The sequence below is a fragment of the Larus michahellis genome, chromosome 2 (genome assembly GCF_964199755.1).
Source record: "Larus michahellis chromosome 2, bLarMic1.1, whole genome shotgun sequence".
Classification (NCBI taxonomy): domain Eukaryota; kingdom Metazoa; phylum Chordata; class Aves; order Charadriiformes; family Laridae; genus Larus; species Larus michahellis.
Genome location: NC_133897.1, coordinates 127,851,069 through 127,873,397, shown reverse-complemented (window position 1 = coordinate 127,873,397; position 22,329 = coordinate 127,851,069). Strand labels below are relative to the sequence as shown.

At 40.9% G+C, this 22,329-nt stretch overlaps 1 protein-coding gene across 1 annotated transcript; it reads left to right on the top strand.

The window, feature by feature from the left end:
* Positions 1-1,566: 1,566 nt before the first annotated feature.
* On the top strand, positions 1,567-22,039 carry BPNT2 (3'(2'), 5'-bisphosphate nucleotidase 2). The gene is made up of 5 exons (XM_074577064.1): positions 1,567-2,329; positions 16,023-16,182; positions 17,042-17,137; positions 19,009-19,170; positions 19,836-22,039. The coding sequence occupies exons 1-5, from the start codon at positions 1,943-1,945 to the stop codon at positions 20,105-20,107; spliced, it is 1,077 nt and encodes a 358-aa protein (XP_074433165.1). The 5' UTR covers positions 1,567-1,942; the 3' UTR covers positions 20,108-22,039.
* The last annotated feature ends 290 nt before the right edge of the window (positions 22,040-22,329 follow it).

Genomic DNA, 22,329 nt, shown 5'->3' with positions numbered 1-22,329 from the left:
TAAGGTCTTTGCACACTAATATGGGATGAAAAGCCTCGTATTTTACTTTCTTTCCATTAAGTAAGAAACCAGTTCAGAAAGTTGCAGGTTTTCTTCCTTCTCCTGGGTTTCCTCCACCAGTAGTTTAAAATTCCAGTTTACTGAACACACATAAACTATTACTGATAGCATCAGGCAGCACAGCTGTTGACTACTTTGCCCATCACTTTTTAAAAGGGGACACATTACAAGCATGCCTCATGCTCATTACAGACACAAGTTTACTCTTTTTCCGACATCAACCCTGTGTTGTTGTACATTTTCTTACTATTTATTATAACTACATGAAATGCTGAACTGTGAAATCCGTATTAAGGAAAATGATCAGTGTATTCTTTCAAGCCCCCTTTCTGACAAAGAAGGAACTGCATAGAAAAAAAACCAACCCAAAACTTGTATCTTAAAGAGAATGGGAAAAAGGAAAAACAGGGACATTCGAGGTGTCACCTAAGAGCATATACATCCCAGCACACCTAAGAGTAAAATCCGTTTCCTTTGAATCCCATTTCAAGTGCAATGCTTTCTGTTCCTACAATCCTTTCTTTCCTTTGCAGTCCCTGTACATACACTTCAGGCAGGGTGTGATCCTGCAGGACACTTGGTATGTAACCATGTTATTGAAGATGCCATTAGAACGGAGATGCAGAGGAGATGATATGGCAACTTTAGTTTGCAAGGGCAATCTTAATTTTGGTCATTCTTAGTTTTCACATTTTTGATTACGTAAATTTAACACTTTAAAAAAAACAACTCCACAAGATCCCAGGAAAATAGTTATATTGCATGATCCCTAGTAATTACTTCTTTCCAGGGTTATTAGCAAGGTCTGTTTCTAGAACATGTATTATCAGCAGACAAGAATATTGCTTGAATAAAAGAACATGTAATTAATTCAAACAATGCTGAATTAATCTCATTCTTTTGTTTCTGATACAACTTACGCAAAACTACTAGAGAATTAGAAGGGAGAACAGGAAAAAAAAATAATCAGGGACTCTTCCTCGTTTCCACCCCAGATGTCCAACCTGGTCATAAACATGCAGTTTCACACTCCCCTAAACCAGCTGAAGTGCAAAGAAAAAGTATAAATTAAGACAGGTAGGCCATTAGCACATCCCTTGACTGGGAAAATGGTTGGACTTGCTTCATTTTACTGACTGAAAGTATATCTTAACCTCAAGTCATAGAATTGCCCAAGTCGGAAGGGACCTTTCAGAAAGTGCCTCTCCTGCGGGCTGTAGCACAAGCAGGCTGAGTCCCTAAGCTCCCTAACTGGTGTGTGAAAAACAGGAGACGCTCAACACTGATGCTCAGAACCGTTAACGGCAAATCTTCAGAAATTAAGCAGCAATTTCTGGAAACAGCAATTTCCAACAGCAGGCTCCTTCCCGGCCTGTCGAGCCGGCCTTCTAAGCGGCCTCCGGCTCCTGCCCCAGCCGGTGCGGGCAGGCAGGGGGCAGGCTCCTCACGCACCGGCTTGACTAGAAGGAAGTGAAATAAAAAGCCACCCCAAACCCCACATTCCAGGAGAACCAGCGATACTTGTTGTCAGGCGCGCCCACGGTAGAACACGAAGGGATCTTCCCCACCCCAGCCCCCTACTGGGACACCCACAGAGGCGGACATTCCCCCTCCCAGCCCAGGACAGAGCTGCCCGCCGAGAGTCCGGTGGGCGGCGGGACATGCTCAGTGCGAGCGGCGGGCCCCGCCTCCGCCTGACCCGGATACAGACGGCGCTGCCTGTTCACCGGCCCGCTGAGGAGCGTGGAGCCGGGTCGGCCCTGCCGCCACCGCAGCAGTAGAGGGAGCGGAGCGCGCCGGCGGCGCCATGGGGCTGTGGTGAGAGCTCGGCACCGCTGCCCGCCCGCCCCGCTGTGCCTCCCTCACACACCCCCCTGTGGCCATGGCCCCCATGGGGATCCGCCTCTCGCCGCTCGGCATGGCCGTGTTCTGCCTGCTGGGGCTGGGCGTTCTCTACCACCTCTACTCCGGCTTCTTGGCCGGCCGTTTTGCCTTCTTCATGCTGAGCGAGCCGGCGGCTGGCGGGCCCGAGTCTCCCCGCGGCTCCGCGCCCGCCGGCGCCGTGGACCTGCGGGAGCTGCTGGCCGTCTCCGTTCTGGCCGCCGTCAGGGGCGGGCAGGAGGTGAAGCGGGTCCGGGAGGGCAACGTCCTCAACGCCAAGGCGAAGGGGAAGACGCGAGAGGGGGCCGAGGAGCAGCTGACGAGCGGCGACCTCCTCTCCAACCGCAGGATGTTCTACCTGCTGAAGGGCGCCTTCCCCGCCGTGCAGGTGGGTGCCGGCATCCCTGCCGTTGGGCCGGGGGGCGAAAGGGAGCCCGGGGCCGTGCGCCCTCCTCCCTCGGTGTAGAGCTCCAGCCCTTCGCGGCTCGTGACAGCCGTTAACGGCCGCGTAACGTTCGCCCCCGAGGCCAACCGCCGCGGCTCGGACGTTTGCCGGGGGACGCGGCTCCGTTTTGTAACCGCCGGCGGGAAACGCGGCCCTTATTCTGCGTTTTTCCTTCCTCCCCTTGCTGACTTTGTGGCAGTGCCACCTCACGCTTGTTTGCCGTGGGTGTTGGGTTGCAGGGGAAGGAGTGGGGTGGTGGGTAAGCGAAGCCATGCCAGGTAAAACTTGGCGTTAGAAATAACGCCTGGTTAAAGGTAATTTCACAGCGCCAATTCTGCATGAATTCATGGTGCTGAGATTAATAATGCTGTTTCTTTCTTATTTATCCTTCCTGCTAGTTGTCCTTCCGGCCTTAAGTTACAGGGAGAGCCAGGAACGGGCTTTAGAATTTGAGGTTTAGGAATGTAGCGTTACAATATCTGAGTTTCTAGCTCTCATGACTTCGGGACAGCAGATAAGCTAACAGCTGTGTCACACTGTGGATCAGTGACTACATGGGCAAAGTGAATTTACTTTTCTTTCAGAGGTGCATGCCCCTCCCTGCTCTCGTTCCCTTCTGAAATCTGCCTCTAATGCTTCAGGTCAAACCCAAACTAAACCTATGCTTTTAGGCTTTTTAGTTTTTGTTGGCTTTTTTTCCCCACTTTTGCTTTAGTAAATGGGAACTTCTCTTCAGCTTAGCCGTTCTCTCCAGCTTAGCTTTTTACGGTCCTTTGAAACAGATAGAAAACCCTAAGTTTGGGTTTCAAAGGTGATGATTGCGTGCTTTTCCTGGACAGGTCTAGAGAAAGTAGTGTAGTTCAGTTTATTTTATATTTAAGTTTAGTCATTACTCAATGAGTTTTCAGTGGCTGTTTTGGAAGTTGTTCAGGATGATGCGTAGTAGTGGCTTGTGGGGTTTTTTGTTTGGTTTGGTTTTTTATTTTTTGGTAAGTGTTGTAGAGAATGCATTGAATATGAAATCTAAAGGAAACACTGTTCTTCAATATTTGAACTAAACTTGATATGTGGTTGATCTTTCTCTGCAGAGAGATTATGGTTATGTTCTGAAGATTGTCTGTCAATGGCAAGCCACCTTCGCAGGCCCTACATTAAAGGAGGAAAAAGTATTGTCCCGTGTTCTCTTATGCTATTCAGTGTCCTCGCAGAGCTTGGCATTACAGCATGCCTGTATTGCTGCCTGAAACCTGTACGCTTTCTCCCCTTCCACAGATGGAGGGACTTCATTAGTTTAGATAAAAGAGTTGTTTGTGGTTCTAGAGAAGGCTGGGAGTTCAGTCTGGGCTTCAAGAGCTCAGTGAACTGTATTGCCTGTTCCGTGTCTGTGGTCACTGTGTAAACTCTCCTCTGGTGCTCAGGTGACAGTCTGACTTGCGCGTCTTCCTCTCAGAGGGCGTTAACTTTGAATGTCTACTTTTAAAAAATTTTGGTACTTGTTTTTATTTTCCTTACAGTTGACTAGTGCTGCTAGTCTTCAAAAATAGATGGTACTTTCTAAAGTGCAGGTGTGTTCTCAAACACAGTATGAAGACAAAAATATGTCTGTACCTCTGTGGAACTGGAAAAAAAATCAGGCATATGTCTTTTTTCTTTTTTCCCCTCTCCCATCCCCCTTAGACTGATTGAGTTTGAGCATTGAGGGTGACTAGGAAGAGTTTGTTTGACAAATCTTTCAGCTAATCTAGAGTTATTCAATTTGACAGATCAGCTCTGGGATAGTTAGTATTTGGAGTACATGATCTGGATAATAACAGCTGATCTCATGCGGCATTTAAAAAATATCCACTAAGCTGTATATACTGATAAAACATGCTGTGTCTTAAAGTCTATGCTATGATGAAGATGTATTCCTAAACATTTGTTCAAACCAAAATAAAACCTTTGGTTTACTATATACGTACATATGGCACACATCTCAGGTGCAAAGACAAGGTCTTGTCTCAATCTTCAAATCCTTCACGTCTGCCTTCAGCACAACACATCTAAGACTGCTGCTGTTTCACAGAACAGACCTACTGCAGTTTTGGCGTGAATATGAGGATTATAGAGGATTTCCAGAGAGACATTTCAGGTGAGGCAGTATAAAACTGCATCTCATAAGAAGCATTGTAGTTTGTATCTGTAGCCTTATCCCCGCGTACAAAGTGACGGTCCAGAATAAAAAAACATTGCTGAAGTCAAATAAAACCTCTCTTCTCTTCTTGCTAGAGAAGATGCTGCCGACAAAGTTGTCAAACAAAAACTGAAAGACTTCCAAGAGTAAACTTGTGCAAAATGCTGATTTACTCACACTGTGGAGTCCTTGAGCCCAACTGGGGTACTTCAACATTTAAATTGGTGTCAAATGCTGCAGCCAGGAAAAAAACAAACCAGCACAAAAAGTGGTGCCAAAATATGCCTATAATGCAAAGGAAATGATCCATTAATTATCCTTTAAGAATAGCTATGGCTTTCCAATGTTTAAAAATGTTTAAATGTTTAAAAATAACCAGGGGGAGATGTCATTTGACTGAAATAAACTGAAGTCAGGGAGCAGCCTTGGATTCCCTGTGTTGTGCTGCTGGACATAACAAGGGAAAGCATGCTAACAGCCTGCCTGAAGCAGACCTTCTCTTAAGGGGTGATTATTAAGAGAAGATGGAAGAGTTAGGCTTCTCAGTTGCAGAAGCTGAAATAAATCTGGAAAGAGTCTTACAATCCTGACAGTCGTGACTTATAAAAAAACTTTAAAAATCTAAGGGGAGGAAGAGAGAGGGAAAAAACCAAACCCATAGAAAATGTTTTGCCTTTGCCTGTTCTTTTAAGTAAAGGCATTGTCTCTACAGAGGAAGAGGAACTCCACTGCTTGCATCACCTGCTCTATTTGCTATAAATAGATGCATTTGCATCAGTTCTCACAGCTAGGTTAGGTAAGACCAAAGAGATAAGCAGATCAATTCTGGTTTATCGCTGTGTAGTGGATTGAATGTATTGAGTATTGATGTTATATCCATCAGAAACAGGTGTTAGAAAGATGGGGCAGGAAGGCGCAAGTCAGTTATTTCTAACTCAAGTATTACCCAGCATTGTCTGATCACACTCAACATCCATCAATGAATATTTGCACGCATCTTCTATGAAGTACACTTGTGCAGTTGATTTTAAAATACATTTAATGCTAAAATATATGCAGTGGTTTCTCTTGATAAACTCAACAACTCTAGCTACAGGCTTGAGGTGTTTACTGCTCCTGCGCTACCAGTGTGTTGTCCTTGTCTATTTGTTTGTCATGCTGAGAATGAGTTAAAGCTCTGATCCAGCTGTAATCATCCCCTCTGCTCCTTTTCATTTTTTTTTATTTATCTCATTTATCTTTTCTGGATTACTTCACTGCTTTCCTGATTGGTTCTCCATGCAGCCCCACTTATTCCTTGTGCTAGCACAGTGGTGGTGCAATAAGGACTGGATGGGAATCATGTGAAGGGATTAAGGATATGCTCAAGCCAGCCCTGCTGCTGGGGGGAGAAGGAACTGGGAGGCAACGTTTCCAAATCCAGTTAGAGACTGGCCAGAAAGACTGTTATGTTCTGCCCAGAAGAGCTTCGCTGTTTGGAGAGATGCTGTCATGATACCAGGGCTTCAGCAGCATTAGCTGGTAAAAGAGATTCTCTGCCAGTGCCATTCATCAGGATCTTCCATTTTTGTAATGCCACTTGTCCAGGGATCAGTGTCAGGAGCTTGGTATCTGAATATATCCAAGGTAAAATAAAGATGACTTAAGAATACCCTGGGTTAATTCTCATAATGGCACTACCAACAGCCTGCGTCAGGACATCTGAAGGAGCAGCGCTACTTGCTCACAAATGTAGAAGTGATTGACAGAGGAAGATGTGTTCCTTAAACCAGCTCCTTGGCCAAAGTCTGTTTGTCCTCCAACTATGAAAAAAACGATTTTAAAGCAATCACACAATTTTGCCATTTTTCTTCTTCACTATGCTAGCATTAAGTTCACAGGATGCAGGCTTCAGTCTTATTTGCCAGAATGAATTGTGCCCTGTACTCTCATTTTCAGCTGTTTGGGCTTATTTTTGACCAGTGCATTGATTTATGTTCTATAGTTGCACCAGCTATATGTCTTGTTTTCTAATGTAAATACTGACTAGAGAAATATCCTTTGTTTCTTCTTTTCTTTTAATTGTGACTGTGGTGGAAATGAAGCCTTCCTCTGTCCCAGTCTTCAAGAGTCTTTTTATTGGTCTTGCCACAGCCCCAGACCCGAAGGTTCTTCAATCTCAGATAATAAAGACCTCATTTCAAGTTTGTGCATGATAATGCTGGAATCAGGCATCAGTGTTTGAAATGGAAATTTAAGAACATGTCAGATTTATTTTTTATGAGATTTCCTTCTAAATGAATTCCACTTTTTGAAGATTAATGTCTCCAAGCACTCCTCTTCTTTTTATCAAGCTACCTGAAGCACTTTCTAGATTTAAATCTGCTGTTTACAGGCAGGTTTAAATAGTGTGATAGTGCCAACTATCATACTTAGAAAACTGGAATTTCATCTGAGATGGCAAGCTCTGCATCTGATACCGATTCTGTGGGAAAAATAGATACGTTAAGGAAGTAGCTTTAAAAAAAAAAAAAAAAGCTACTTAAACTTCAGAAGGGTTTCAGTGCATTGCTGAATAATTTCAGTAATTTGTTTGTCTCTTCATGTTGTGAGAATGGCATCCTCAGGTCTTAGGGTTTTTAACAAAATCAACCATCTTCTGACCTGGATGATTTTAGCAACTGCCAAGAAGTTTCCAAGTAAAGCAAGAAGTGTGAATATTAATCTGAAATCTCAGTAATAGGTGTTGTCTGGAAATGCATCTCTTAACATGGGTTTTAGTTGGTACTAGATGACTTACACTGGCGCTCTCTACACAAAATGAAATTAAAGCCTGTAACTTTACGGTAATGAGTTCTGTGATTATCTTTTCAGATGTAATTACAAGTAGTTCATTTGGCTTGTGTGTATACTGAGGGTGTTTAATCTGTCAGCTGAGCATCTGGAGACTTGAGTTTCTTAGTAGTGTAGGCACTCACAAACAGCGAAAGTTTTCTTGGTGTTTTTTATTGTATTGGTAGACTTCTAATGTGGCCTTATTTGGATGTTTTCTTAAAATGGAAGGTAGTGTTGCAACTCTCATGACAAGCTGGTCCTCCCTTTCTCTTTGCTACGGACTTGCATCTGTATAGAACTGTAGCAGAATTTTGCTATCTACTGAAACAACTTGTGTGAGCCAATGGCAAGTGGCTTTACCTTCGCTGGTTTTAAATTCCATTTGTTTCTACAGATTACTGGTGGAAATGCTGAATTCTGTGATCCATGCTGATTCCCTCTGTTGTATTTGGGTTGTTTTCACCAACTTCCATTTGTCCTAAGTCAGTAGAAGCAGAGTTGTCACCTGATACGTCTTTACTGTTTATGTGGATCTGTTTGTTTCACTTTGCTTCCTGCTGGCTTAATGTCCAAAGCCATGTAACGAGTTTTGATAAGCAATAATCAAGCTATTTGGCATTTAGGCTTGTCCATATTCTTTGCATATCCTGTCATCATCTTCCTGCATGAAGTGATTTCTTGTCATTAAATGAAGGTGTAGTTCATGGTAGAGGAAAACTTCTGTCTGTCTGTCTGGACTTCTGTGTCTTAAAAAATGCATGTCTCCTTAATCTGTTCTGTGGCATTATTATAGAAGTATTTGTTATTTTCATTTCAAACGAATTACAGTGCGAGACCAGCAGGTTTTATACCTTTATATATTAGTATATTTTTATACCTTACACATTTATATACAAAACCACTTCATATTTTTATTATACTTTATTACCCTTTAACAAGCTGTTTATTTAGAGACCCATGTGATTCAGCAAGGTCCTTCCTATCCTTTCATAAAAAAATCTACCCTGCTAAAACTCTTTGTAAATTGGTCCCTAGCAAAAGGAACCTTTTTGAAAGGCATGAAGATGATCACCTGTAAAAGCTCATTTTTCCTTCCTAATGTGTTGTGGTAATCTAAGGAGGAAAAGAATCCTTTCAAAAGGAAGCAGCTGGCTTTAAAAATGTCAGTGTATTGAATAAAACCAGAATTTTTGACTAGGCTGGCAAGACTGCTATTCAAATTGTTTAAAGCTCAAAGACGTTTTAAACTTAAAAAAGTGATATTTTGATTTCCAAGTTTGTATTCTTTTCAGTGTCAAGTAACGTTAACTTTCAGGAAGCAGCTTCAGTTAATAGTGAAAATTGCTACTCGCTGTCCCAAAATTCAAAATTTGGAAAGGAGGGATCAGGAGTGATCCTGGCTACAGGTGAGCTAAATCTTGGTGTCAAAGCAAGTCCTTCCTTCTGTAGCAGATTCTGGAGCCCTGTTTTGTAACCACAATAAGTTAGATACTTTCCTCGGTTATTGGAAGCATGATGCTTTGACCCTGCTTCTTGATCTCCTGGAGAGCATTCTCCTGTTGTGCATGTTTCTATGTCCTGACTTGTTGAGTGGGTGTTTATGTTCAGAGGTTTTGGCATCTGATTCCTTCACACAATTTGTGTATGTACAGATGCTGTGAGAAGATGAGACAGCTTTCACCTCTGATACATTTGAGGGAAAAAAACAGAAGCTAAGCAAACGGAGGTGAAACAGTCTGACTTGTGTAGTGGGCGCAAGGGTGCATAGCTCTTTGGAGCAGCATGACAGCAGTGCTTGGAGGGGTGAGGTGTGAGGCTTGATTGGTAAGCAGGGGAATGCCCAAGGGCTGCTGGTTGAACTGCTCTCCCCCGAGTTGTGCCTCTCTGAAGCACGGTCAAATAACAGCAAATCAAATACGGTCCTGTGCAGCCACCTAGTAGATCAGTACACCTTTCAAGGTGTGTAGTTGTGGATATCCTCTTACTCGTTGCTCTGGACATGATACAATGATAAAATATCTTCCACTGTCCCTAAGGAACATCTTTCAGTCAGCCAGTAAGAAATTACCAGAATCATTGTTGGTTTACTGTTTGTAAATGTTTACATTTACTTATTTACTTCTGTCCCTCTGCTCCTTTCCTCCATCTCCTGTCACATGAATACAAATGGCAAAGTTAAGTTTCAGTCTTGGGTATGCGTAATGCTTACTTTGTGTAATCACTGATGAAGTGGCCGTGTATGCCATGCAGAGTTAGTGCCCTAATAAAACAGAAATACAAAGTCAAACATCTATTAATATTTTACTAACGTTCCCCTGTGCACGCTATTTTGTCTGCGCCTCCAGGCTCTTCATTTTCATGGTCTGATTCAATGTTTAAATCCATTGATTTGAATCGTAGAATCATAGAATGGCTTGTGTTGGAAGGGACCTTTAAAGGTCATCTAGTCCAACCCCCCTGCAACGAGCAGGGACATCTTCAACTAGATCAGGTTGCTCAGAGCCCCGTCCCACCTGACCTTGAATGTTTCCAGGGATGTGGCATCTACTGCCTCTCTGGCAGTCTGTTCCAGTCTCTGTTCTTGAAATGTAATACCTGGAATATTCTTATGTTTGTATTCTGACTAGAGAATATCCTTTTTTTTACGGTTACCTGAACTGTGGGGTGTTTCGTTTTGGTGTTTTTCTTTTTTTACCTTGAGTAGCCTAATTAGTATTTCTTCTTTATAATACAGGTGGGATAGTATTTGTGGTGTTCTTGTTCTGTTTTTTATTCTAATGAAACAGCACTGAGATTTGAATTTGAGAGGACTTAATTATTAGGTGGGGATATTGACACTCTCAGGGGTAAAGAGCTGTGCTACCTCATCTTTTTCAAGATATTGGATTATTTGCATATTAAAATACATAGTGAGTATTGGGATGGATAAGGATGTGGGAGAGTAATAAATCTAAATAAAATTCATATACGACCAAACACTTTCTAAGAAAACCATTGCATTTTCATGTACTGATGTTTATTAAAAAAAGATAAAATCATTTGTATATTTGAACAGAAACTTCTATTTTATTTTTTTTTAAGCATATGTGTTTTGAGTTTAGTTTATATTTAATGTGTGAATTCAAAGGCAACACCGCAGCTGTGTCCTACACATTCGAACCAGGAAAAAGCCTGAGTTTGTTTACTTCGCCACAGACAGCTAGCTAGTATTCAAGTAGGTTTGTTGGGTTGTGAGCTGCCACAAAGACATTGTGAAGTGCTGGTAGGGAGCAGTCCAACACAGGACAACAAGCCACTGTGAACATGGTTGGGACTGTTGGCTGTTTGTTCGGAGCACTGCATTTATCCACGCGGGTTTGTAGCACACTCCCGAGTTGCTTCGCATGTCCCTGAGGAGTTCTATATTCCAATCACCAACATGCTGGAGGAGAGTGTTTTCTGTGCAATGGGTTTTTGAAGGCTGGGAACACTTGGGTGTTTCAGAAGGCACACCATGTGCTGATCCCAATGTTGCTGTTGGACCTCTGCTGCTGGTGACTTCTGCAAGCAGCATCTCTCATCCATTACAGGATTCCTGCACCTCACAGGCTTGTTTTAAGGAATCTCTGTGCTGACGAGATGCAGCCAGACTGCCTTGTTTATGAAATAATTTTTTTTGTTGACCTTTCATCAGTAGTCCCTTCACCGATTTAATATATTTTATGAAATCTCTGTGTTTGATGCAGTTGTTCTTTGTGAGGACAGCTTTCTCTTCAAGCACAACTGGAGAAGATTGCTTAAATGTAGTTAAACTCAGTGTCAGTGGGCAGCTTACAGAACTTCCTGAGACAGGATTTTACATTGTACAGCTGTTCGGTGGCTAACCCTAAATAACTGTTTATTTCTGTCTCTGCTTGCTGTCTTAAAATTATTGCATGATGGGTTGCTATCTAAATTGAAAGTGAAAGGGATAAAACTGGGCTTACTAGGCTGAGGGTGGCAATGTTTGAGGAACATTGTGCTAGCAGGGTCCTTCGGTCTGCTGTCTCAGTGGAGGCAGGGAGTGAAGATTCATGTGACAGCAAAGATGTAAGGATTATTGATGTGTTAGACACCATGGAAACACCTGAGAACGGTCACATAGGAATTAGGGTTGCTCCCTGCAAAAAGGTGGCAGGATCAATAGCCCAACTGAAGTGCCTGTACACCAATGCACATGGCCTGGGCAGCAAACAGGAGGAGCTGGAAGCCATTGTGCAGCAGGAAAACTATCGCAGAAACATGGTTGGGTGCCTTACACAACTGGAGTGCTGCAATGGATGGCTATAAACTCTTCAGAAGGGATAGGCAAGGAGGGAGGGGCCGTGGGGTAGCCTTGTATGTTAGGGAGTGGTTTGATTGTCTAGAGCTTAATGATGGTGACAACAGGGTTTAGTGTTTATGGGTAGGAATCGGGGGAAGGCCAATAAGGCAGTTATGGTGGGAATCTGTTACAGACCACACAACCAGGATGAAGAGGCAAACAAAATATTCTATAAGCAGCTGGGAGAAGCCTCACAGTTGCTAGCCCATGTTCTCGTGGGGGACTTCAACTTACCAGATGTCTGCTGAGAGGAGACAGTCTAGGAGGTTCCTGGAGTCTGTGGAAGATAACTTCCTGACATCTGGTGAGTAAGACAGCTAGGGAAGGTGCTCTTCTCAACCTGTTGTTTGTGAACAGATAACTGTTGGGTGATGTGATGGTTGGAGGCCGTCTTGGATATAGTGATCACAAAATGGTAAAAGTTTTTGATTCTTGGAGAAGTAAGGAGCGGGGGCAGCAGAACTTATACCTTGGATTTCAGGGAGTAGACTTTGGCTTGTTTAGGAGCCTTGTCGACAGAGTCACTTGGGAGGCAGTCCTGAAGGGCAAAGGAGTCCAGGAAGGCTGTATATTCTTCAAGAACAAAATCTTAAAGGCTCAGGAGCAGGCTGTCCCCATGTGCCAAAAGACGAGCTGGTAGGGAAAAAGACCAGCCTGGCTGAATGGAGAGCTTTGGCTGGAACTCAGGGAGGAAAAAAGGAGAGTTTATGACCTTTGAAAGACGGGGCAGGCAACTCAGGAGAACTACAAGGAGGTTGTAAGATTATGCAGGGAGAAAATTAGAAGGGCCAAAGCCTAAATAGAACTTAATGTTTACTACAGCTGTAAAAGACAATAAAAAAAATGTTTCTATAAATACATTAGCAATGAAAGGAGGGCTAAAGAGAATCTCCATCCTTTATTGGGTGTGGGGGGAAATGTAGTGACAAAGAATGAGGAAAAGGCTGAGATAGTTGATGCCTTCTTTGCCTCAGTCTTTAGTGGTAACACCAGTTGTTCTCTGGGTACCAGAGCTTGAAGATGAGAATGGGGAGGCAGAATGAAGCCTCCATAAGCCAAGGGGAAATGGTTAACAACCTGCTACACCACTGAAACACACACAAGTCTATGGGGCTGTATGGGATCCACTCAAAGGTGCTGAGGGAGCTGGAAGAAGTGCTCACCAAGCCACTGTCCATCATTTACCACAAGTCCTGACTAACCAGGGAGGTTCCAGTTCACTGGAAATTAGCAAATTCTACACCCATCTACAATAAGGGCCAGAAGGAGGATCTGGGGAACTACAGGCCTGTCAGTCTGACCTCGGTGCCAGGGAAGGTTATGGAGCAGATCATCTTGAGTGCCATCACACGGCACATACTGGACAACCAGGTTATCGGGCCCAGTCAGCATGGGTTTATGAAAGGCAGGTCCTGCTTTACTAACATGATCTCCTTTGACAAGGTGAACAAGTGGACGAGGGAAAGGCTGTGGATGTTGTCTACCTAGACTTTAGTAAAGCTTTTGACACTGTTTCTCACAGCACTCTCCTGGAGAAACAAGCTACTCCTGGACACATAGCCACTCCTAATTTCTGAGTGAAGACTCGGGAAGGCAGTCAACTACATATCAATATCACTACAGAAAAGCTTGAAATGTTAGGTCATGGCCTCTGGAGACTTCCAGCAAATGAGAATGACAAGTAGGAATGTGACATCATAATGACACAAAGGCATGTTTTCCAGGTATATTTTCATACGTTTTAAAAAAAAAAAAAAAAAAGATACAAGTTTCCAGTGTTAAGGGTTGGTGATGATCTCTCAGGCAACTATGTCTTGCAAAACCTACAATGTAGCTTCCTAACAAGAAATAAATTTAATAACTGCATGTAGAATAATGGCTATGAATTTCTATTTGGACTATGACTTGTGGAGTGTTTGGTCAGGGCTACAGAGTAAATGGTCATATGAATAGAAGAACTAGTGACCCAGTTGATTTTCCCCCCCACACGCCCGCCTCCAGATGGCTCTGCAACCTCATCACTATTACCTGTTTTTTTTCTGTCAGATTGATCATTGTCGTTGAGAGACTCCTCACAAGCATTATAAATGCTGCAGCATCATGGCCACCGCTACAAAATTTGAACGAGTAGGAGGTCTTTCTCTGAAAACAATACCTTTCAGATAGTTTCAGTCTTTTAATTTTAGTGTACTGTAGCAACAGGTTTAACAAGATATTCTTCCTTTTGAGGACTGGTTCCAACCCTTTAACTTTCTGGAGGCCTCTTCCTTCTGTTGAGGAAATGTGTTCTTATGGTGGTGCATAATACGCTGCAGTGGAACTTTAACTGCCCAGGGGCCGTGTTGAGGCTGCCAAGTCTGTGGAACTAGTCATCTTGACTTCGCAGGATTGTTTTCCCTAGGGGAAAACACAATCATCAGGTTTATTGTACGGTGACAGATGTTTAATTTGTAAATGTCATAGCAACTTCAAGGACTCTGTATTTGACATACGATGTTTCATGTACTGGTTTTACATGAGAAGACAGCTATGATGTATGGCTGGAGTTGCTGCAGTTCTGCTTGCTTTCTTTTTTTTTTTTTTTGGAATTCTCTTGGCCCTTAACCCTTTGCTAATGGTCTGTTATAGTTGAGGTGTGTGATGCCTTTTCTTGTCATGATGTGAATTATGTAAAAATCTTGCTGATACAAAGTCTGTAACATTCAAACGTAGTCTGATTTCATTGCTTTTCAATGTCACTTGCCTACAACGTCTGTAATAACAAGTTGGTTTAGTCAAAGGGGATTTATGTGCTCTAGCAGTTTTCTGAATTTGAGCTAGCAGTCCCAACTCCATCCATAGCAAGTAAAGGGAAATCGGTGCTTCTAGGCTGTAAGCACATTACATCCCTTGTGTACCTACTGTCTTGCTTTGACTGGACATCAGAGCTAATATCCCTTTAGAATTATATTAGAGGAAGCCAGCTGTAAAGCTACCAAAAATAAAAACGTTTATGTTCCTAATATTCTGAAATGTCCTAGAAGTCCAAATTAGTTACACTCAACTTCAGACATATAACCTACATATCTAAGCCATAAGCATCATCGTCCTATTGAGTAATTAGTAGAGTGATGCGTTTCTGAAGGGTTCAAGCAGGCTGAAGCTTGAAAGGTACAGTAGTAATGATTTCCTTTTTATTGGCAGAAGGAGCATAGAAATACTAGTCTCCTAATGTAAATAAAAGTAAATGGGATGAATTTGTATAAATTCCTGTTAGCACTACTTATGTCTGGTTGCATTACAGCTCTCCTATAGACCATCTTTGCAGTGGTAGTAAGCTGGTATGGATGGGTTAAGGCACATTGATGAATGTTTCCCCAGCAGTTCTTCTGCCAGGTTGTGTGATGTTTTGTAACATGAGAAATCATTATGCACAGTGTTTTGTGATAACTGCATCTCTTGTGATCCAAAAATATCTTGCTACTGCAGTCACAATGACATTGTATTGGGTTTTGCAGAACATTCTTCCATTCAAGAGACTGGAACTGTGTGCTCCACTACTGGACCAAACTGTTCAGCAGACTGAAATGCCTTCTGGTCCAGAGTAAAATTCCTTAAGTTAGGCAGCAAGTGACAATAGGCTTAAATGTGACCTTTGACTGCTGTTTATAAATGTTCTTCGCGGGCCTTCTTAGGTCCTTAGCCCAACCTACCCTAAAGACAGATATAGAATATTATTAACTTGTTTATAAAATAGTATACATCTGATAGTTGTGTAGTGGTTACATTCGTTTGAGCTGCTTAAATTGCTAGTTGTAACTCAATGCCAGAAGCAGGAATATATGCTAGGATTCCTACTCCCCCAAGTCATGCCACAGTCTGCAAAGTATTTGTTGATAAAATATCTGTACATTTCAATCTGCATCTACTGATCTGTATAAATGGAATACTAGACCCCTACTGTATCTGTATACCGCATGATTCTCAAGTCAAATGTACTGCTTGTAGTCTTTGAAGCAACTGCGTTTAACTTTTGATTCAAAAAAACCCCTGCGATTCGTACTGTGAGAACGTTCAGTGGGAAGAGCTGCAGCCAAAGAAGCAGCATCCAGCTGTGGTGTGGTTTGCAGTAAAATTCTGGATTGTGGTTTTCTATTGCTTGTCACATGATGGTAATAGCTTGTAAGTTGCTGAAAAATGACTAATTCTTGCACTTTTAGCTGGAGGTGAAGGGAGAAAGAAAAGATATGAGCAAACCTATAATTTTCCCCAAGTACCATAGCTACTGTATCTGATAAATTAATGCAACTACTTTTGTTGTCTTATAGATAAACTCTGAAGAGCGTGTTGATACAGCTGATCAGGAGACAATCTCTTGGGATCGCAGTATTCCTGAAGACATAAAACAAAAAATACAGCCTAAAGAGGTTCCAGCAGAAAGTGTTACAGTCTGGATCGATCCGTTAGATGCTACACAAGAATACACAGGTAGCTGATTCTTGTTGACAAATCATGTGTGTAATTCTGATGTCTGCCTTTTATGCTGGAGACAAAATAGTAAGTATTTAAAATGCCATCTCTTGTTAAATAAAGTGTGTTACGTGAGAGTTCGTGTGATTTAATTGACAAAGTGCATAATGAAATCTCTATCAGACCGTAGCATTTACTTTTATATATACCAACTCTGAAATGACTTTGATATTCTTGCAACTAAGTAATTGATAAAACAAATGGTAACTGTCCTTTATGATTTCTGCTGGAATTAACACATTTCCTGTTTAACTTGATATAAAAAAAATTGTTACAGTTTTTCAAAAAAGCATGCATAATTCTGTCTTCTCCATTTTCAAATCTTTTAAGATGTCACATTAGCAGTTCAAGGCAATGCAACTAAAATTCTTGCTGATAAATACTGCAGAACAAACAGAAGAATGGGGATTATTTTGTGAATATTCCATTGATACAATCACCTTTTCAGGTGAATGTTCTTTGGTATTTGAATTATCAGCTTTGAACCAATAGAGGATAGGAGGTGGGACAGAGAAAGGAGAATATAGGGGTACAGATTTCCATGGAAATACATGCTGCATAAGACACAGCTGTTAGCATTAGATCTGGTAGGAGTATAGGTTACATCTACTCAACCCAGAAAACTGCTGGAAAACTGAAAAGTCTTTAAAGTCTTGAGAACTGCAAGGTTATTTGAGGATACAACAAAGCTACATTGTAAGAGGCAGAATGCAGACTAGTCTTCAAAGAACAATATTTATATAATGTCAGGTCTGCTTTCTTTTTGTGTCCTTGGCATCTGGCTGTAAACTTGTTCACTTTCTCGTTTTGCCCACAGAGGATCTTCGACAGTATGTCACAACAATGGTTTGCGTGGCTGTAAATGGTAAACCAGTAATAGGAGTGATACACAAGCCATTCTCATCATATACAGGTACCTTTATGCCTTCACATATTTCCAGCATCTTCAGTCATAGTGTTAATTAAAATTTGATGTTTGAGAGAACATCTGTAGGTGTAAGTGAGAAAATAGTACCTGGTGCAAAAGAGCATGGCTGCAGACCTCAGAATTAGAGCTGCGGATGTGTTCTGTGCTCTAAAACCACAAAGGAAAATGCTGCCCATGTTTAGCACAAAAATGATGCATTTAAACTAAACCAACTGAAAATACATTTAAAAATTAAAACTCCTTCAATCAGAGTGCTTATAGCAAACCAAAGAAAGTGAAACCTACGCATACTGACCAGCCTTATGCGTGCTGTTAGTCTCTAGCAGAAGGGTATTTTGCTCATTCAGCAGAACTTGGGTCCCTGATATTATACCCAGGAGCTGGTGTTTTTTCAGTGTGAATAACAAAGGTAGATTAAAGATGTTAATGGCAACTGTTTGTATGTAACAGGCTAGACTGCCTACCATAGCCTTATTGATTATCTGACATGCTTTTAATGCCACAACACTCAACTAATTAATTCTTCAGTATTAATGACATATCAGTGAGGATGGCTGCAAGTTTGGCAATATGTATGCACTTCTGAAAGCTTCAAAGTAGTTTTAGTACTTGTGTCTTACATACTGTAGATTAGACACAATAATTTCTGTTCTCGTTTTGCCTTAGGCAATACTGACCTCTAGAGTTGTAAAGTTAGGCAGTAGCTCTGTCACAGAAACTAAGACTGAATAAATATATTTTTTTAATCTGTTCTCTTTTTTTGCCCACTGAACACTTGATATTTTGTGCTAAACATTGTACTGTCTTTAAATATGAACTTAATTTCCAGTCATTTAAGTATATGCTATATTCCAATATGCTTTAAGAATCTTGGGTGGTTTTGGAACATATTTTTCTAAGTATCAACACCTATCTGAAGAAATACTTATTATTTTTTTTTTAGCACTCTAATTTTGAGAATTTATCTCCTTTAATAGTAAAGTGTGAAATGTTCAGACATGGCATCAGATGAGATGCCATGAATTCTGTCATTCACTGTGAAGAGCATTCATTTGCCAAGCTGGAAATACCAATATGTTGTGAGTGGGATTATTCCTAATGCTACCACACAAATACAAAGCAATAAAGGGCAGTCAGCATTGTTATTACACATAATTCAGCCTGTTGCCATACAATCTGGCCCTCTACTGAGATGAAATTGCTGGTTAGTCTGCTAAGTAAATGTCAAATTAATGGTTAGGGGATGCCACCTACCAAGCTTGGCTTTGAAACTCATGATGAAACAAGTGGGAGGCTGTGTATTCTAAATCCAGTCCTCCAAAACACACCATAACAGGTTTCCCTTAGTATTACCATCCTTCTGAGCTATTTTCTTCCTTAGCGTTACTATCCTTTTGAACAAAATGACTCCATAATATTTTTGCTATCCGCTTTGAAGGGTAGCGGGGCTTTTTGCTTTTATAAAAGAGTTATTTGAGAAAATATTGGATCTATTTCTGACTCAGAGCCATCCTTATAACTTTGGTGTCTTTTCAGTCAGAGGTTCTAGTATTACTACTTGGGTTTTTTCCCCTCTTACTCTGTTTTTTTGGAAGTGTGGCACAAGAATAGTCGGGCATGGGATAATGCCATAGACACAAAGGTGTGTGGGGATGGGGGCTGTTTCTATTTGCTTGTGTGCACATGTGGGCGTGCATCCCTCTCTTCTGTCAGCCCTAACTTTCTCTTTTACAGTAGGGAGGGGAAATTAAGTTAGAGGCATCAATTCCATTTTCTCAGATAAGTATCCTTTTATCTTTACATTTAACAGAGATTGCCTTTTGTAAATCTTAGCAGAATTTGTGTTTCTGTTGTAGCCTGGGCAATGGTGGATGGTGGCTCAAACGTAAAAGCTCGTTCCACCTACAATGAGAAAACTCCGAGGATTATTGTATCCCGCTCCCATGCAGGAAAAGTTGAGCAGGTTGCACGGCAGACATTTGGAAATAAGACTGTGATAATCCCCGCTGGTGGAGCAGGTTTGGTTCCTTAAGCATCCTATTCATTTTATTGCTTCCGAATGATTTAACAGCATAGCTGTTGTTAGAGAAAAGGATATGACTGTGGCATCTCCCTCTTTTTCCTCTTGCTTTTTGTTTTTGATACCCCTAAAAGCAACTTTGTACTGCATAATGTATGATAAAGGAGAATGCCTTGTGCTGAGTTGCTGTATGAGAGTGGTATATGCATCTTCCTTCTATTGTAACAAAAAGTGAGGACAGGGGGAAAGGTAGACTTCAGCATAATATAGAGATTGAGAAATAAGTGAGTGAACGTAAGAGCAAAACTATATTCAAGTTTCTGGTCTTGTTGTTCTAATGTGTCTCTAGATAAGCCAATGTAGCATGTTGGTAAAGGCTGTCTAAAAATAATGTGTCCCAAATACTCAAGGCTTTAATTGGGGTGCAGTGGAAAAATCTTGTGTGTGTGGGGAGCAGGGACGTTCCTTTTCAAATTTTCTCTCAGACAAAGTTATTGGTGCCTCTGCCATTATGCTCGTTGGCATGATATAATTAATGACATCACTTTCCTAAATCTTGCACGTCTGTAAATCTGCTTACTAGTAGACTTATCCTTTGTGATGAATACAAAAACTTGGTTTAACCTTTTTTTTTTTTTTTTTACTTCTGCTCATTTCTTCTAGGTTATAAAGTGCTGGCCCTCCTTGATGTGGCTGAAAAGAATCAAGAAGAAGCTGACGTGTATATCCATGTCACCTACATTAAGAAATGGGACATATGTGCTGGAAATGCAGTGTTGAGAGCATTGGGTGGCCATATGACTACCCTGACTGGTGAAGAAATTAGTTACACTGGCTCAGATGGCAATGAGGGAGGACTAATAGCCAGTATCAACATGAACCATAAAGCACTAATTGAAAAACTTCCAGATCTGGAAAAAACATCACACAAATAAACTTGAATGATGGAGAAGTACAAGTCGTGCTTTTGTAGCCTCCAAATGCTCTGTCTGAAGAAGCAGGTGTGAAAACCTGCTGGGAAAGATGCACAGCAAAGCAGTTTGGTGTGGGTTTGGGGACTATAATCATGCATTGGGTTTCTTCAGAGGTGGTATTTAAAAAAAAATAAAATAATAATCAGAAGTAGGAAGGGGACTGACTGTCTCACACCTCAGTTTCCATGTTTTATTTTTTTCAGACTGTTTTCATGCAGTTCTTATACTCAAGGTGCATATACAGTATATATTTGTGAACGTAGGTGAGCTAAAGAAAAATCCAAGTTGATTCATAAAATAACCTTAGTAGTTCTCACAGGAATTTCTTGGAACCTTTTGCATCCTGTTACTGTAGTTGTAGCAACTCCATAATGAATTGAGTAGGGAAAAAAAGGTTGATTTGTATAGGCATCTGATAACTCTGTAAACAATTTAGCAGGAAATGTGACCTTGTGTTCTATATCCCCTGAACAGAAAGCACAGGAAGGTTGAGATGAATTTATATGCAGCAACAGTTTATCTTTGACAGAGAAAAAAAGAAATGTTCTGTATTATTTTGACTCTTTTCCTAAAGATGTAAACCAGTTTAGTTCAGATGGGTTGTGAATATCAGTGTTTTATTAATCAGTGTAATTATTTCCATATACCTTTTTAAAAGAAGGCAATGTTTCCTTGTATAGTTTTTAACAGTTACTTCCTGTCCTTGATTTCTGCGTACAGTGTTAAAGATGCATGCTAGATTTTTCTGTAATGTAGGACTTGTTCATCATTTGGTGTTTGTGCCAGAAGCAGCTTTTCCTCCAGTACCTCTTTTTTTGTGGATTTTTTTTTTTCCATTGGATAGAGTCATATGGAACGAGTTTAACAGAAATAGTAAATTGTTTGGTTGTTTCCGTTTAGAACACAAGATATAAACCAGCAATTTTTCTACAAGCCCAGAAATAACTTTCTATCTTTTTAGGTTCAGGCGCGCTCTTTTCTGCAGAAAGGTCTTGAGCCATCCCAAACAGCCTGTGGTTACCTGCTTTGTGAAAATTTACGTAGAGAGACACCGTTTGAACTTGAATCTGTTCAAGGAACATGCGGTGCTTGAAGTACGACAGGGTCTGCAAAACTTTATTGAAAAATGTTCTTTGTCAATCCAATATACATAGAAGAGAACATGGGCCTTTGATATCAAATGACAATTTGTTGCAACTTAAATATGTGGACTTCTATCTGCAAAAACGTAATCATCTGTATTATTGTTCTCTGCCCCCCTCTGAAGGGTTTCAGAAGGTTAGAATTTATCTGTTATATGAATTATCAGTAGATAACCTTCCCATCAGTCCTCAAGAAAGCTAAAATTCTTAGTTAATACCGATGTTTTGTGTTCAGAGTTTATTCAGTATAAGCTTAGGCTGTTTAAACCAAATTCTTAATTACTTTCATTTTAACTTCTTTCGTCATACTGCTGTTCTGATTAAGAGGAGGTTTTTCTCCTTATGTCACTAGTGAAGCATGTCTATGTACCTCTTAACTTCTAGCTAATGTTCCCATTTCCAAAAGACCTCCTCAGATGTTGCGTAACTACAGATACAGACTTGTGTTTTGTAAACTTACTGGCAAAGTAGACTGAAGCTTAGTCCTACTAGCCTTCTGGTACGGGTAGGTTGTTTGTTTTTTAGGTAACTGTTTTTCCAAAATTGACACTATTGCTGCTGTTTGAAAATACCTTTTACACATGTAGATAATACACAAAGCAAGTTAACTTCCAGTTTTTAATTTTAATAAACTACTATATGCTGTAAAAAAAATAAGTTAATATGCCCTTTTTAAGAAGAGGCTGATCTATTTTGAAAAACTTCTTGAGCTTCCAAACCTCAGTGAAGAATAAAAAAGCAGATATTTCTCAAGGCTTTAGTAATATTTTACAAGACTGCAGCTTTTTTTCCTTCAGACTGATTTAAATGACTTAAAGCCTAATAGAAAAAGCAGCTATTTTCTTTATTAGTTAATGAACACAGATTAAAATTTAAATATGAGAAATAGCCATAGTTAGCCTAGTATAAAAACCTAATTGTGTCACAGAGGTTGAATGCACAATATTTAAATAGTCAATTAAGACAAAGTCTGTGGCAGGTTATGGTTTTAGATTCAGATTGAAATCATGTGTAAACGTACCTTACGAAAAGGTGACTGCT

Excerpts from the sequence above, each read along its gene's own strand:
- BPNT2 (XM_074577064.1), top strand. The coding sequence starts at position 1,943 with ATGGCCCCCATGGGGATCCGCCTCTCGCCGCTCGGCATGGCCGTGTTC. Across the intron at positions 2,330-16,022 it reads GCGCCTTCCCCGCCGTGCAG|ATAAACTCTGAAGAGCGTGT; the intron begins GTGGGTGCCGGC and ends GTTGTCTTATAG. Across the intron at positions 17,138-19,008 it reads GCCATTCTCATCATATACAG|CCTGGGCAATGGTGGATGGT; the intron begins GTACCTTTATGC and ends TTTCTGTTGTAG.